Source organism: Strix aluco, chromosome 2 (genome assembly GCF_031877795.1).
Source record: "Strix aluco isolate bStrAlu1 chromosome 2, bStrAlu1.hap1, whole genome shotgun sequence".
NCBI classification, from domain to species: Eukaryota; Metazoa; Chordata; class Aves; order Strigiformes; family Strigidae; genus Strix; species Strix aluco.
The window spans coordinates 11670519-11687316 of NC_133932.1; the positions used below are offsets into that span (position 1 = coordinate 11670519).

Here is a 16798-nt window from a genome sequence, read left to right on the forward strand (position 1 = left end):
TACCTGCTTTACAGAAGACAGAATTTCACTTACTGATCATCAAGGAAAATAGACTGAAAAGCTGTGAAAAGCTGCAGTCCTCTCTCAACATGTCACAAATGTACAAAATTCATTTGTGATTTCTCTACACTTCTGAGAAGAAAGGTGCAGGCTCACAGAAAGATATAAATGAGTTGCTATGTCAGCAGGGTTGGAGGCACAAAGAAATGGACAGTAGATAATAACTTAAGCTCTTCCTTAGTACTTTGGACACCAGGTTTAACTTAAAGGGCTTACTTGGCAGGACACAAAATCTAGATAACAGACATCTTCAGGACATTTTTTTAACTTAGAGAAAAAAGACTTATGTAACTGAGCAATGGAAAATATTACTAGAAGTATCATTTTCCAGAAGAATTCTAAGAGAAGGTACTTATTCGCCTGTGAGTACACACAGCATGCACAACAATAGTCTTGTGATGATTTTTTTACATCAACTACCACAACGAAGCTCTAGTTCTTCCTGGCAGCTGCTATAAAGACATGGAAATAATGACAACCAGTGGGCACTCCAACAGGAGCGTTTAAAATAAGATTGCTTAAACCAATACTTCAGCAGTCACCTGAAACAGCGTTAAGCACAATAAACTACATTTAACAACTTACATGTCTACTATTATGTTTATACTGCTGATTTACTTAGCGTGCATTTCTTTTTTTCTTCTTTTTAATCTACAAATACCACTGCCAAGGTTACTACTATATGGAAGAAGGGAAAAGCTTAATATACTGTCTAACATAACTGTGTATTCGTGCATAATTTCATAACGTGCTTTCAAAAGCCACCTACTCCCGGACATCTGTGTGCATCCTGCCTCTTTTGGTAATCAGACATTACAAAGCTCACTTATAAGCAGACTGCCAACACAAGCAGAGAACAAAACTTTCTGACTCACAACTACTGCCTTTGGTTGTTTAATACTGTAACTGTCTCTGATGTCCTGGAATTCGATGGGTTTATTTCATTTACCAGAAGGACTATGACAGGTCAAAGAGCACACACCTCCAACGAAGGTATCCACTCTGTATGTAATACAGACGAGCACATCATGTTCTAGACTGGCTATTTTAATTCAATTCAAATACACAACCGTCTCTTCTAAGGTTTTGTCATTTCTAAAAACATGGTGGGCTTCTCAAAATTATGTACAGGAATGAGTAGCTCAAGTCATATTAAGGTCAACAACAGGTATTAAGTTGCCAAAGACACTTTGGAAATCCCAGTACAGAGTATAATCACACAGTCATAAAAAGGAACGTGTAGAGTAGATGGTATGTTACTCAGATTATCCTAACCTAGCCAGCACAGAACAATAGTATGAGAGAGCAGCACTGTTAGTAGTGGATGAACAGCCAAAAGTTTGCTTTGAATATGTGCACTATTTATTTATATTGTTTATTATTTTAAACTTGCATTATTGATGAAGAATCCCCAAATTCTGTATTTAATTAACCAATGGCTGTATTAAAAAAACCCAACAGTATTTGATTGACATAATAAATTAATGTTTTATTAAATAAAAACATGGATTCATTATGAACTAGCACTGACAGCATTACTTTGATGCAATGGAAAAATCAAGTACAATTGAAAAAGGATAAATGATTTTTCCCCCAACCAAACGAGTATTTTGAATAAATCTTTCTGGTTAGGGATGTATGTATCTGTGTGTGTAAAGATGTGTAAATTGAAGTGACAGTTCTCACCCTACTCTATCATCCATCAACTTGGAACTTTTTCGGTGCTGAAGTATTCAAGCCTGAATACCATATCGTCTGAACACCACATAGTCTGAATATGAGTAAATTCCACATGAACACACAACATGCATAGCTAATAGTTATCAAGACACCTGGCTCTAAGGCTTTCTGACTTGGACCTATCATCTAGTAAACAGTAGCCACATAATAATCTACCTGTAAGTTTACACTGACTGTCAGTATAATTTCATAATGACACTCTGTAATTATACAGTATGACAAATAGCAGCAATTACATACAGTACTCTTAGGAATTAACTTCTATAATCAAACACAATGAAATATTTTTCAGGGCTCAAGATGATTTGAGGAAGTCACACTCCTGTCTTTTACCAGTAAGTTAAAAAAAACCCCAAAACTGCAGCTCTACCTGTTGTTGGCACAATCCACTTTGGCAGTCCAGGTGCTTTTGTTCTAGATGGTGCCAGTGTGGTTTTACTAAGAGCTGTGAGAGAGTTGAAAAGAAAAAAGAAGAAAAAAGAAAAAAGTTCAATGAGAAGAAAACCCCAAAGACTTTTATGTGATGCCAACAATTCCACATTACAGATGAAAAAGTAATACTTGCTGTGATGATACAGACAGTTTTGGTTTCTTTTCTTCCGACTTGGAAAGGCTTTACATCTATACTGATTTATTGAAAGAAAAGTACCCATTTTTTCCAGCAACACTTAAAGTCCCACTGAGAATAGGTGAAATTAACTACTTAATTAATCCCCTCCCCAACCCAAATTTCATAAACAATTATTACCAGGTGTGGTCTGTGATTTATCAGATGGCTTTGGTCTTGCAGAAGTGAGACGTGTTTTATGAGGTGCTAAAAGAAACAAGGTTCAGTTTAAATGTTATATGTAAAAAGAACACCGATAGTGCAGTGTGATTTGCCAGAAAAAAGGTCCATGCATCAATGCGATACAGCAAAATGGACATATGAGAATTCTATGAGTTCCAATCCAAAATGCACGCTGAAAATGCTAGTTTCTTTAGTGGTCAGATGACTCCATCATGCAGTCTGACCCATTACATTCATGTTTAGGTTTAGGAAAAGATATAAAATATTTTCAGCCAGTTACCCAACTGTATATGGATACAGAGTTAGCTCTGCAAGGTATCCATGGCCTTAAGACATTTAATTAGGTTCTGTAAAAAACAAACAAACAAAAAACCTCAAAATAAAACACCAAACTGAACCCCCCCCAATCAAATATTCATATAAAAACATGAAACATTAAAATATTGCTGAGAAAACAACTGGAGGCATTCAATGCAGACACTGTGTAGGGCAGTTGAAGTATAGTGTCATCATCAAGGTTAAAATCAGAAGCCTACAACCTTTTCTTATTGTCACCTTTCACTTGCCAAATAATTTTGGTATTTTAGTTGTTACAGAATCTGTGTGAATCACACTGAAAGCTGAAATCGTAAGCAGTAGTCACTGTCATCTTGTGCCAAATTATCAACTTCTGTATCTCAAATTTTTAAATAAATAGAGCTAGGTATTTGGAATTCAAATCTAATAACCATTTTATCCACAACACTTAATCCAGTCTCTCTGAAGTGTCAGAGAAAATACTTATGCAGGAAATAACATATTACTCATTTTTGACATTTACATTTGGGAAAAGTTTTAGACATGTAGATTTAGTATTTTGTAAGGAAAAAGGTGGAAGTCAACTACTTTATGTTTGCAACACTATACATCTGAAGATCCAATACACAGCACTACTACTGTTTAAAAGCTTCATATCATCATTGAGGCAATACTGATTAAACCTTGATTTTCAGAGCAATGAACAAAAAATATTTGATAAGGGAGAAAAAACAGATTTTCATGTTATATATTTGAAATAGTTTTAAAGGTAATAATGAACAGACTATTAAACCTTAAACCGTGCTGATTTTATGTAAGATCTACAGATTCTCAATGCAACAACTTAAGAAAATCCCCCAAATTACCTGTATGGAACCGTGGAATTTCAGTTGCTAGAGCGGTTTTGGGCTTGGGTGAAATCTGGTACGTTTCGTTGGGAACTGAAAGTGGAGATACTATTGCTTATCAAATGCAAATTATTTCCTTTTAAACACAAGACACCACAGGTAGAAAGGAAATTCAATCTGTCTTTGTGCAGACCACAAACAAAAAGAGTCAGTGCTAGAAACCTGGCTGCAAAACATGCTTTTATGCAGATAAAAGACTTTTCAAGACTGGGAAGATATATATCATTAGTAAGTCAGACAAAAGAAGACAAGATGATCAGGTAATGCCTTTTTATACAACTCTTCAGCCTTGTACATGAAGTACTTATTTCTAGAAAGAATTGCATGAAAGAAAAAAATGGCTGGAAAATTAAAACCAGCAACATTCTGTAAATGCACTGGAATGTGACTAACAAATAAAGATGACAAAGATATATTAAGGTATTTCTGTTGATTAAAGTATAAGTTTAGCCATATAGCAAAAGCAGAGAAAGTAAAGTCTTATGAAAAATAAACTGACATAATATTCTCATTACCCAAAGTCATTTTGGACCCATCAACAACATGAACTGTTATAAGGTTAATTGATCCCAGGTGTGTTGCCCTTGGAGCTACAAGAAATAAAACATTGTTCTGTGAGAAGTGAAATTAAAGAAGTTGGATTTCATTAAGGATCCATGTCCTTTGTTTCCTAAAAACCTATCTACACATCTGCTAAGACAATTTTAACAGACATGAGACAGACATGTGTTCTGATTAGTCTGGATGCATTTTCATGCTGACAGCCAGACAGTGCAACTATTCTGCTGGGCTCCCACTAACTTCAGAACAAACACCCTAAAGGTGGATTTCTGACAGCCTTTGGTCTTTCTCACGCGGTGTATATTAATTTGCACTTCCGTAAAATATTTCCAAGAGCTTGTAGTAAACGTATTTATCTTTCAGACATTCTTCCCTCATGCAATTTTGATTGAATTTAGTGAAAGATATCCAAGTTACTGGATGAAAGGGAGAGACTGACAGGCAGAGGCACATACTACATGTCTCTGTCTTTCAGAAATAAGGTTAAAATGTGGAAGCTGGAAAGTAACCTACTTGCTAGCATAAACGGCAGTGGCTAAATAGTGCCATTTGTTTTTAACAACTTTCCTAACAATACTTTAATTGGCATATACATCATTATAATGATTTAAAATATAACAGGAAAAGAATAAACCTATAAAGTCTGTTTTCTAAAATTATTTGACTAAAACTGACTTTGCAGTGGTACCAAAACATGGCACTTAGTTAACTATGACATGATTGGAAATAGCTCTTATTCAACAGACTTAGAATCTAACCTGATTACTTAACAGAAACCTTTTCAAAATAATGTGTTTAGAAAATATTTTTTTTTCCTGGACTCTTCAGTTTTATTTTCATAGTAATATATATGTATAGGTCTTGAATGAATAGGGCCTCTGCTTAAATTTTTTGGGGCTATATAAAATGGGCTAGAAGTCTAAGGGGAAAAAAAAGGGGGGAATGATAAAACTACTCATTAACCTATTTGCCTAAAACTAAAATATCAGTTTGGAGGTTAGATCAGAGAGTAAGAAAGATTAGGAGCTTTCTTGTAGTCATGTTGTCACTTTCTCCTAACATTTTTTTTTTCCTCCCATAACCTTCATACCTAGTAATTTTTATGGAAATAGTTCACACCCAGGGCAAAGCTGAGGTATCATCATCCTTCATTATAACTATGCAACCCTAAATCTACTGTAGTTACTGCAAAAATCACTGGTAGGAAGAAGATACCTATACTCTTAGCATCAAACTATCTTGGACTGAGATTCTGTAACCTGAGTTTCAAAATTACTTGAGAAATTGAAGCAAAAGTATTTAGGGTAATAAAATTCTCCCAAAGAAAAGAACTTAGTGATACTGGCTACAGCAGTATATTTTTATTAAAGTTAATAGAATTCATCACATTTTTAATGGCTATTACCCACCCATTCAACAAACGAATGTTAAAAACCCCAACTATCTTAACTTCTGCTCTCCATGGAAACTGATGAAATTCTTGCACATTCTCTTTGATATAACATATTAACATACTCTGAGCTGAGCAATGATACTAATTTCTGTCTACATATCATGCCTGTCACATGACTGCAGTACTGGATGACAGCAGAAAGTGTGACTAAGGCGCTGCCCCAATAACACTTTTAAAGTTACAAACTTTAAATTACCAGGTTTAGTCTGTGGTACTTCTGGCCCAACAGATGTTTTGGGTTTGGAAGGAATGAGCAGTGTTTCTCTTGGAGCTAAAAGAAAAGGAAAAAGATTATTATTGTATTCTTCTGGAGTCACAATCCAATGCCATATTTAGCCCCTAGAAAATGCATGCCTCAAATGCCTGAAAAAAATACAATAACAATTCCATGGCTTTCTGGAAGCTGAAACAAAATGACTATTCAAAACACAGAAAAGTTCTAGCACTGTGCTGTAGAATAATTTGAGTTAGTGGCTAAAATTCTTCCTCTAAAAGAAAAATAAGACCACTGAGTTTGGTTGGATATCTGACAAATACAGGCTTCTGACCAGACATGAGCTGTAAGCTATTTCTGCTTTACTTCTAGGATAGAACTGAGACTCATCTGTATTAAGAAACATGCATGTGTGTAAGCAGAATGAAGGATGGCGGAATGATGTTACAAAAAATACCACACCAGAGCACGTTCTCCAGAAATTTCTCCATTGAAAAATTAAAAATACCTGCATCTTAACTTTAAGGAAACTTATTTACCCATTGTCGCCCTTGAATGCTCAGTGGTAGTAGAAGATTTTGTAATAATTGGTTGTGGAGTTGTCTGAGGTATTGCTGTTAAGGAGAAAATGTGAAGAATCTTAGAATATTAAACTGTAATAGAAACAAAGTAGCATTTGCACTATTTCTAAAACTTTCAAAATGACCCAAACTAAAGAGTAGCAGGATATCTTAAAAATCAACTGCTGATAGATATCATTATCTATTAACTTCTCCTATACATTCCTTCTATAACAAAAATGGGAAGGGACACAGCCCACTGCAACTATTTTTAAGACTACTTTGTTTCAGTATAGCACATGATGTAGAAGCACAATGCAAAGGAGCTCTGTTGCATTTTATGGATTTAAAAAAAAAAAAAAGTACTCACAGAGAAGCATCTCTGATTATCAGGAAGTAATCAGAGAGAAGTCAGTCTATCTAGCCACTGAAATACTACATTTTAGTCATTGTTTTCTATGTAATAGAAAGGAGGAAAAACATTTTTGATGTTATACTACAAATCCTCTATTATTTTCCGTGTAGTTTTAGCATATTTTGGATTGACTGACTTAAGTGTAATGCATTTGTTTCAGCACAAAACCAGCTATGAGTAATTCCATTAAAAAGTGCAAAGCCTGAGGCTAAGGAAAAGAATGATTAAACACAAACACACAAAATTAAAAGAATGGCTCCATTACCAGGTTTGGTGTGTGGCACTCTTGGTTTTTCAGATGTTTTTGGTTTGGTATGAATGAACTGTTTCTCAGTTGGAGCTGAAATAAAAACAAACAGCACCCGGAACAATAATTGAAAAAACACACTGCTTTCATAGTACACAAGGAACATAAGTACTATTTTATCTGTCATAAGGCAAATTATGCAACGGTAAAGCTGAAAATCAATCAGTTGGAATTCCTGCAAAGAAAGGAAAACAAATTAAATGGCCACTGACACAAACAGACATCCCCAAAATTATATACAAATTTGTAGCTTTGGATGAAGCAGTGAAGAATATAGTCATGAACAGTATACAGTAAATAGACAGTAGCAGCCTACATCTTCCACATCTGCCATACATATCTGAGGGCACAATCTATTTTTTCAGTGGATCCTTCATATCAGACTTGATTTGTAACTTCTTTGTTCTTATGTGGGAACTATTCAATCTTGTTATCTTCATACTGTTCAGTTAAAAATTCTTGCCATGTAGGAATTATTTAACGGAAAAGGTTATCTTAGCACTTGCTAGTCTGTACTCCACACCAATGTGAGAGGTCCTCAAAACATCTGCCTTAGTCTGTGCATTCTTCATCTCCCTTGCTCTGAAGAGCCATTTTCTGCATATGAATATTGCATCACGTAGATGTGTATGACAGGGCACATAAACTTCATAAATCTATATAAAGAGATACCAAATGAATGCTAACCTAAGTATGAATGCATATAGGGAATATATATTAAAATAGAAACATGATGAGAAGCATTTTTCATTTCCTATTCCTCAAAAAGAAAAAACATAGCTCGAAGATTATTAAATGGCTATTAATACTTCATGAATGATACTATTTCACTCCCAGAAAATCATGGTCAATGTCCATCTCAAACTGGGGACAGAGAACTGATTATTAACAAAGACTGAATGCAAGCAGTACTGGGCAGCAGGAGTACTGCCTGAGCATTGACCCTTATGTGGTCCACATCTGACATTTAAGTTGAGAAGAACGAATTCTCAGGTAATGTTTCATATATTTAAGCAAGTTTTCCCAACACAGATGACTAGAAGTTATCAGAGAAGATGGCTTTAAAAACTAGCATTTGATTTGGAGGGTCACATAGCTGGTCTGTTTTGGTATATGTTACATTGTAGTTTATACCTTATCATTTTCTCTCAATTTTCTTCTGTAAAATTATACCACAAGGAGTGAAGCAGAAGAGTATTTTAAGATTACAGTATCCATATCTCAAGATGCAGAAATTCAAGGAATCACTACCTGCTCTTTAAATAAAATTCCCTTTTACCAGAAAACATATAACATTGGAAGGAATTACATCATCCTGACTGGAAAGGCTAGAAGATGAGGAAAAGAACCTTCAAAAGTAAATGAGCTCATGCATTATTACCCTTATCAAGACCAATGGTCAAGCAAGTACCTAGAAGCAGAGTAAAACTTCGTTACTTGTTTTTAATATCATGTAATGAGCTCTCTTTAAGAATGTCTCCTCTAACAAGAATGGAATATAGAGTAATTATTTGTGAAATACACATGATTACCCAATGTTGCCTTTGTTCTTTCAGGAATATGAGGAATCATAGTAGTATCTGGTTCATAGAAGGCTGGAATGATTTCTGTTGGAAAAAATGTCGATAAATGCTCAGAATAGTGAAGAGACTCTCCCTTTCCCTCCTGCCCCATTAAAAAAAACCACAGTTCAGCACTATACTATATATACCAGGAAAGGGAAATGTTTTAAAACAGCAACAGGCATTTACCCTCAGAGATTTATGGTTACAAAGAGTTCAAATTTTTGTTTGTTTTTAACATCTATATACTTAGAAATCAACAATACTAACCCTTCAGTGAAATCACTGATTATCTTATACAGGTCAAACAGATTTATGATGGGGAGTCTCCTAATTGAAATACAACTGAAGGGAATCTTCAGCCTAACCAGTGAAAATGTGTATATAAAGGAAAAGCACTGCAACAGGCTTCTCTCATAAGAGCTTCAAAAATGTGGTGCAAACAACTGAAGTGTGTTGCTCAAATACAAGTTGTGAATAACTTTTAATCACTGATTTAAACATACAGATCACTACTATTTGTTCTTCTGGTAACATTGACATAATATTAAAAAAACAAGTGGTATACCATCAGTGGTATGACTTAACTGCAGCACTGCAGATGTTTCTTAAGCTAGAACGATACTCAGGTAACAGCAAATGTAATGCTGACAACTCCCCCCACTGCCCACCCTGCTCAACTATCAACCGCAGCTTGACAAAAGACTGAATAATTTACCAGGCTTGCTGTGTGGAGCATCTGGGATGGGAGTTGCTTTAGGTTTAAAGGGAGTATGTTGTGGTTCTTTAGGAGCTGAAAGAAAAGACCTATTTTAAGGGTTTATACTCCAAAAAAGACAGGTTTATTACACAGGCACTGCATGCCTCATGCTTGCAAAGAAAAACAAGATCCTCACATGAGAGACTGAAAAATTGAGGGTCAGATACACACAGGAATTTAAAGAGAAAAGAAAATCATGAATGAAAACATGGGTGGAAAATTGATTAAGCAAAAAACTAGAGGCAAGCAAAAAAACCCAAAAGAACACAGACAACTGTAGTGGACATGTTTCCACCTGTATTTCAAAGCTCGTAACTGCAATACCCATGCCATGCTTGTCTCCTACAAGTGTCAAAGGAATTACAATGTGTGTGAGAGTGAAGGAAATTTTCTGTGAAGACAACAAAACAGCTAGGAATCTTTCAATACCTGGAACAGAGTAGGATTAAGTTCAACAAATAGAAAAGAAAACAAATAAAAACCACAAACAGATGACATGAGAAAAACAGACTAATGATAATCTTTAGTCCAAGGAGCAGCAGGGAAAAAATCATAATGACCACACCAAGGTAACATCTTTACCTGTTGCTGTCTTTGGTTGTTCAACTGTAAATGTAGTAGGTGCCAAAACTTCATTAAAACAAGAAAGTACACAGAATTAGCAATAAGTACAAGCAAGAGAGTAAAAATGTTCCCTTTTACACGAGTGGTTTATTTTCAAGTTGGAACACACAAATTTGTTCTTTTTCTTTTTTTTTTTAATTAACTATTGGTGGAATTAGTGAATATACACTCACTCAAAAGGAAGGTTCAACTGATGCTTTCAGAACCATCAGGACTTACAGAGGTTTGGCAGTTCACTAGTATGTAAATTCCTATTAAGTATATTTTTAAGGGTCAAATTCCATTACCAAAACACACAAACATATGAGTGGTTTGAGTTACAGATATTTAGAGTCATACACGAAGGCCCTCAAATATGTTTTTCTCTAAGCATCTTTTGATAGGCACAGAAGAGATGCAATTTCTGCCAAGAACATTCTTATCATGTTTGTATGTTGTCTACTCTGCTATGCAGATTATTTATCAGTGACAGCTGTCATGAGGCTGAAAAGCATAAACAACTCATCAAAACTCAGTCATTAAAAATACAAATCAGCTCTATCTTTAAACACATATTTAATGATCATCAGAAAATCTATTTGTTTGTAATACGAAGAGATGTTTATAAACACTTGATTCATTGAGGAAAAACAACCCAAAAGAAACCCTGAATACACAACAAAACAACAATGTACTTACCAGGTTTTGTGTGTTGTACATATGGACTTGGTGATGCTCTGGGCTTGGAAGAGACTCGCCGACTTTCTTTTGGACCTGTGAAGATGAACAAAGTTTTGAACATGTTACTGAGGATGATGATTCAACATAAGTCTTTTGATTTTCCTGACAGAAGATTCATTTTCTGCAAACAAATTTTTGAGGAAGAATTTCTTCCATTTGAAAATAATCACAAAGAGATCTCCCGCCAATGCAATCAATATTATGTTGGCGCACAGACAACAGACAAAGCAACTGTTAAGGCAAGTATTGGATTAATTCTCCACTCCTCTCAGCTCTATCAAACAGAGCTTTCTACAGGGTAAACTGCTGTAGTTACAGAATCACAGAATTATCTAGGTTGGAAAAGACCTTGAAGATCATCCAGTCCAACCATTAACCTCACACTGACTGTTCTCAACTCCACCAGATCCCTCAGCACTGGGTCAACCCTACTCTTAAACCCCTCCAGGGATGGGGATTCCACCACTGCCCTGGGCAGCCCATTCCAATGCCTAACAACCTATTCTATAAAGAAATGCTTCCTAATATCCAGTCTAAACCTTCCCTGGTGCAACCTGAGGCCATTACCTCTTGTCCTATTGTTTGTTACTTGGTTAAAGAGACTCAACCCCAGAAAAATACTGTAATTTTACACTTGTAAATGATAACTAGAAAATACAAATACCTCTGTCACATTCCATGGAAATTAAGACAGAAATTTTCCTATGTGCAAGGGCTCAAGATGAGTGTCAGCCCCCTCATCCCTACCATTATACAAGTTACTGATATGTATAAATACCTAGCTGATTACCTTGTTCCATGACAGCTATATAGTAGAATTTGATTACGACAATAAAACACAGCCTATTCAATAAGTATCTGTGTACCTTCAAAGAACTCATCAATTTTAACAATCTTCAAACTGATAAAACTTTCATGCACTAAAAGGCAAAAAAACAATAAGCTTACTTGCTCTAGTTGGAGGAACATGTGGGCTGGGTGATGTTTTAGGTTTGGAAGGCCCATGACGTGTATCTTTAGGAGCTGAAAGAAAGAAACAGGGTTATACTGTACAAACATTTTCTGAGGTATCAGTGTCCGCTACCACCCATAACAGTCAACGAAAACAGAGAGAAGGTTTGAACTAAAGATATTCTATGAAAGTGATGCAAAAGAGAAGGTTAGAGAGAAAAGAAATAATCTTTTGTGACATATCATCAACTCAGCATGTGACAGAATTACTGGTTCTATTTAAGAAGAGGACTTAAAAAAATAAAATAAGAAGAAAACAAAATAAGTATCTTCAAATACAAAGACACTGCTGCTCTGTAACGGAGGTTGTATTGGAATGATGTGCAGTACCAAATTCAAATGCTTAGTCAAATGGATCTACCTCAAGCAATCATATGACCCAAAGATCAATGAAATGATTCTGTTCTGACAGTGGAATTGAGGTTTGAGTGAAACAATTATTTTTCAGATCTCTATGAAGGACTGAATTTCATTTAGTGAAACTGGAGGGGAAGGGAAACAGAGAAAGAAGCAGCATGCATCTCCACTCACCTAAACCATATGACTAACCAGAACAGTGCCACCTCTACAGTATGACTGAGGACATGTAACTTAGGATCTTGTTCTGATCTGCCCTCTGCCACATGTGCATAACAACTTGAAAGGCACAAGGATCCTCCTCAATTATTTTGTAGAAAATAAGTAAAGAGACAGAGAATCTTGACTGTTAAATTATTAAGGCACATACAAAGAAAGGTGACAAGTTTTTGCAGGTCTGCTCTTAATGATTTGTTGTTGAAGAGGAAAGGCAACATGAGTATTCAAGTAAGAAAGTATCATTACCTACTGTTGACTTTGATTTCTCAGTTTTAAATGTAATTGGTTCCAGAACTGCATTAGCATGATAAAAACAAAAACAAGTATTACCATGAACAATCAAAACATTACAATCACTAACTCCACAAAGATCATACCATCCCTGCTACAGTCAATGACAGAAGGTCACTCCTCCTTGAAACTCAATATATATCAGAGTATTACAGCAACCGGAATTGCCTCCAGTTCAAGGCAATAGCTCTAACACAGAACAGAGCCCAGACATATATCTGAAGCTTTTGTAATAAGCCGCAAAGAAATTATAGGTGATTTTTCACCTTCAACATTACAGAATCACAGAATCATCTAGGTTGGAAGGGACCTTGAAGATCATCTAGTCCAACCGTTAACCTAGCACTGACAGATCCCAACTACACCATATGCCTAAGTGCTACGTCAACCTGCCTCTTGAACACCTCCAGGGATGGGGACTCCACCACCTCCCTGGGCAGCCCATTCCAACACCTGACTACCTGTTCTGTAAAAAAATACTTCCTAATATCTAGTCTAAACCTTCCCTGGCGCAACTTGAGGCCATTACCTCTTGTCCTATCACTTATTACTTGGTTAAAGAGGCTCATCCCCAGCTTTCTGCAACCTCCCTTCAGGTAGTTGTAGAGGGCGATGAGGTCAAATTGCACACATTCCTGACTTATTTCAAGGTTTTGAATCAAACAACAGGCACAGACTTACTGGGGGAAAAAGGAACCTTAATTATCATCTTTCTGCCCATTTATCCAGCAACACCATCCAATATTGCATATACCTTGGATACCTGCACTGGGTCTGGCTGGGATGGAGTTTATGTTCTTCATAGCAGTCCCTGTTGTACTCTGTTTTAGATTTGTGACCAAGACAGTCTTGACAACACACAGTATTTTAGCTATTGCTGAATATTGCCTGTTACAGCATCAAGGACGACTTTGTTTTTCACTCTGCCTCCCAAGCAAGTAGTCTGGGAGCGGGTAAGATGCTGGGAGGGGACGCAGCTGGGACAGCTGAACCAAATTCATAGAATCATCACAGAATCATATAATGGGTTTGGGTTGGAAGGGACCTTAAAGATCATCTGGTTCCAACCCCCCTGCCACGGGCAGGGACACCTTCCACTAGACCAGGTTGCTCAAATCCCCATCCCACCTGGCCTTGAACACTGCCAGGGAGGGGGCAGCCACAGCTTCTCTAGGCAACCTGTGCCAGTGTCTCACCACCCTCACAGGAAAGAATTTCTTCCTTATCTCTAATCTAAATCTACCCTCTGTCAGCTTAAAACTGTTACCCCTTGTCCTATCGCTACACTCTTTGATAAAGAGTCCCTCCCCATCTTTCCTGTAGCCCCCTTTAAGTACTGGAAGGCTGCTCTAAGGTCTCCCCAGAGCCTTTTCTTCTCCAGGCTGAACAACCCCAACTCTCTCAGCCTGTCCTCACAAGGGAGGTGCTCCAGCTCCCTGGTCATCTTTGTGGCCTCCTCTGGACCCACCCGAGCACGTCCATGTCCTTCCGATGTTGGGGGCCCCAGAGCTGGATACGGCACTGCAGGTGGGACCTCATGAGAGGGGAGTAGAGGGGGAGAATCCCCTCCCTCACCCTGCTGGCCACACTTCTCTTGATGCAGCCCAGGACACGGTTGGCTTTCTGGGCTCACCACAGCTGTGAGCACACATTGCTGGCTCATAGTCAGTTTTCCATACAAACACCCCCAAGTCCTCCTCTGCAGGGCTGCTCTCAATCCACTCATCGCCCAGCCTGTATTTGTGCTTGGGATTGCCCCAACCCATGTGCAGGACCTTGCACTTGGCCTTGTTGAACTTCATGAGGTTTGCATGGGCCCATCTCTCCAGCCTGTCCAGGTCCCTCTGGATGGCACATCCCTTCCCGCCAGCATGTTGACCGCACCACACAGCTTGGTGTTGTCAGCAAACTTGATGAGGGTGCACTCAATCCCACTGTCCATGTCACCAACAAAGATGTTAAACAGTGCCGGTCCCAAGGAACGGCACTTGTCACTGCTCTGCACTTGGACATCGAGCCATTGACCGCAACCCTTTCAGTGTGACCATCCAGCCAATTCTTTATCCATTGAGTGGTCCATCCATCAAATCCATGTCTCTCCAATTTAGAGACAAGGATGTCGTGTGGGACAGTGTCAAAAGCTTTGCACAAGTCCAGGTAGATGACATCAGTTGCTCTTTCCTTATCCATCAACTTTGTAACCCCATCATACAAGGCCACCAGATTTGTGAGGCATGATTTGCCCTTTAGTGAAGCCATGTTGGCTGTCACCAATCACCTCCTTATTTTCCATGTGCCCTAGCACAGTTCCCAGGGGGATCTGCTCCATGATCTTGTCAGGTACAGAGGTGAGACTGATTGGCCTGTACTTCCCTGGGTCTTCTTTTTTTCCCTTTTTAAAAATGGGGATTATGTTTCCCCTTTTCCAGTCAGTGGGAACTTCACCAGACTACCACACCTTCTCAAATATGATAGATAGTGGCTGAGCCACTTCATCCACCAGTTCCCTCAGGACCCACAGATGCATCTCATCAGGTCCCATGGACTTGTGCACCTTTCAGCTCCTTAGATGGTCTCAAACCTGATCTTCTCCTACCATGGGCAGTTCTTCATTCTCTCAGTCCCTGCCTTTGCCTTCTGCGACTTGGGCGGTGTGGCTGGAGCCCTTGCTGGTGAAGACTGAGGCAAAAAAGGCATTGAGTACCTCAGCCTTTTACATATCCTGTGTAACCAGGTCTCCTGTTTCCTTCCGGAGAGGGCCCACATTTTCCCTAGTCTTCCTTTTATTACTGACATACCTGTAAAAGCTTTTTTTGTTGCCATGTTTAATTCTATCAGGGCTTTTCGCTTCCTAACCTGATCCCTGGCTGCTCAGACAGTTTTTCTGTACTCCTCCCAGGCTATCTGTCCTTGCTTCCACCCTCTGTAGGCTTCCTTTTTGCGTTTGAGCTTGTCCTGGAGCTCCTTGTTCATCCATGCAGGCCTCCTGGGTTTCTTACAGGACTTCTTCTTTGTTAGGATGCATCGCTCCTGAGCTTGGAGGGGGCAATCCTTGAATATTAACCAGCTTGCTTTGGCTGCTCTTCCCTCCAGGACTTCATCCCATGTTACTCTGCCAGCAGATCCCTGATGAGGCCAAAGTATGCTTTCCTGAAGTGTAGCGAGCTTGCTGTGTGTCCTCCTCACTGCCCTAAGATCTTGAACTCCACCATTTCATGGTCACTTCAGCCAAGGCTGCCCTTGAGCTTCACACTCTCCACCAGACCCTCCTTGCTGGTGAGAACAAGGTCCACCATAGCACCTCTCCTCGTTGGCTCCTCTATCACTTGGAGAAGGAAGTTTTCATCAGTGAATTCCATGAACCTCCTGGGTTGCTTATGTGCTGCAGTGTTGTCCCTCCAACAGATACCAGGGTGGCTGAGGTCCCCCATGAGGACCAGGGCTTGTGAACATGAGGCTGCTCCTACCCGTCTACAGAGGGCCTCATCCACTTGATCTTCCTGGTTGGGTGGCCTGTAGCAGACCCTAACTATAACATCTCCTGTCCCTGCCTTTCCTTTAATCCTGACCCATAAACTCTTGGTCAGATGCTCATCCATTCTCAGGTAGAGCTCTGTGCACCCCAGCTGGTCACTGACCAAAGGGATATTCCATCTCGTATGTCACACTTAGCAACAAAACTGGGGGGTAGTCTTTCCAAAGGACCTATTGCTCCTATACTGGCATCAGTCTGTAGTGGGATGTGGTGAGTGGTTGCCTTTGTATCATTTGTTTTTTCCCCCTTCTTCTTATCCTTATCTTCTTATCCTAAACGGTCTTTATCTTGAACTATGGGGTTTTTGCCTCTGTTTTGCTCTTCTGATTCCACTGCAGGGTGGAATGAGCAAGTGGCTAGTGGGTACTTAGTTGCTGGCTGGGGTCAACCCACCACAGTACCTCACACAAATGC

The 16798-nt window shown here is 38.6% G+C and overlaps 1 protein-coding gene across 1 annotated transcript in view; it reads right to left on the minus strand.

The window, feature by feature from the left end:
- The window catches only part of ABI3BP (ABI family member 3 binding protein), a 167142-nt gene that overhangs the window by 46538 nt on the left and 103806 nt on the right, over nt 1–16798 (minus strand). The window contains 13 exon segments of the mRNA XM_074816699.1: nt 2171–2245; nt 2549–2614; nt 3754–3828; nt 4311–4385; nt 6006–6080; nt 6563–6637; nt 7264–7338; nt 8838–8912; nt 9586–9660; nt 10210–10257; nt 10930–11004; nt 11920–11994; nt 12805–12852. Coding sequence (XP_074672800.1) covers nt 2171–2245; nt 2549–2614; nt 3754–3828; nt 4311–4385; nt 6006–6080; nt 6563–6637; nt 7264–7338; nt 8838–8912; nt 9586–9660; nt 10210–10257; nt 10930–11004; nt 11920–11994; nt 12805–12852 — 912 coding nt within the window.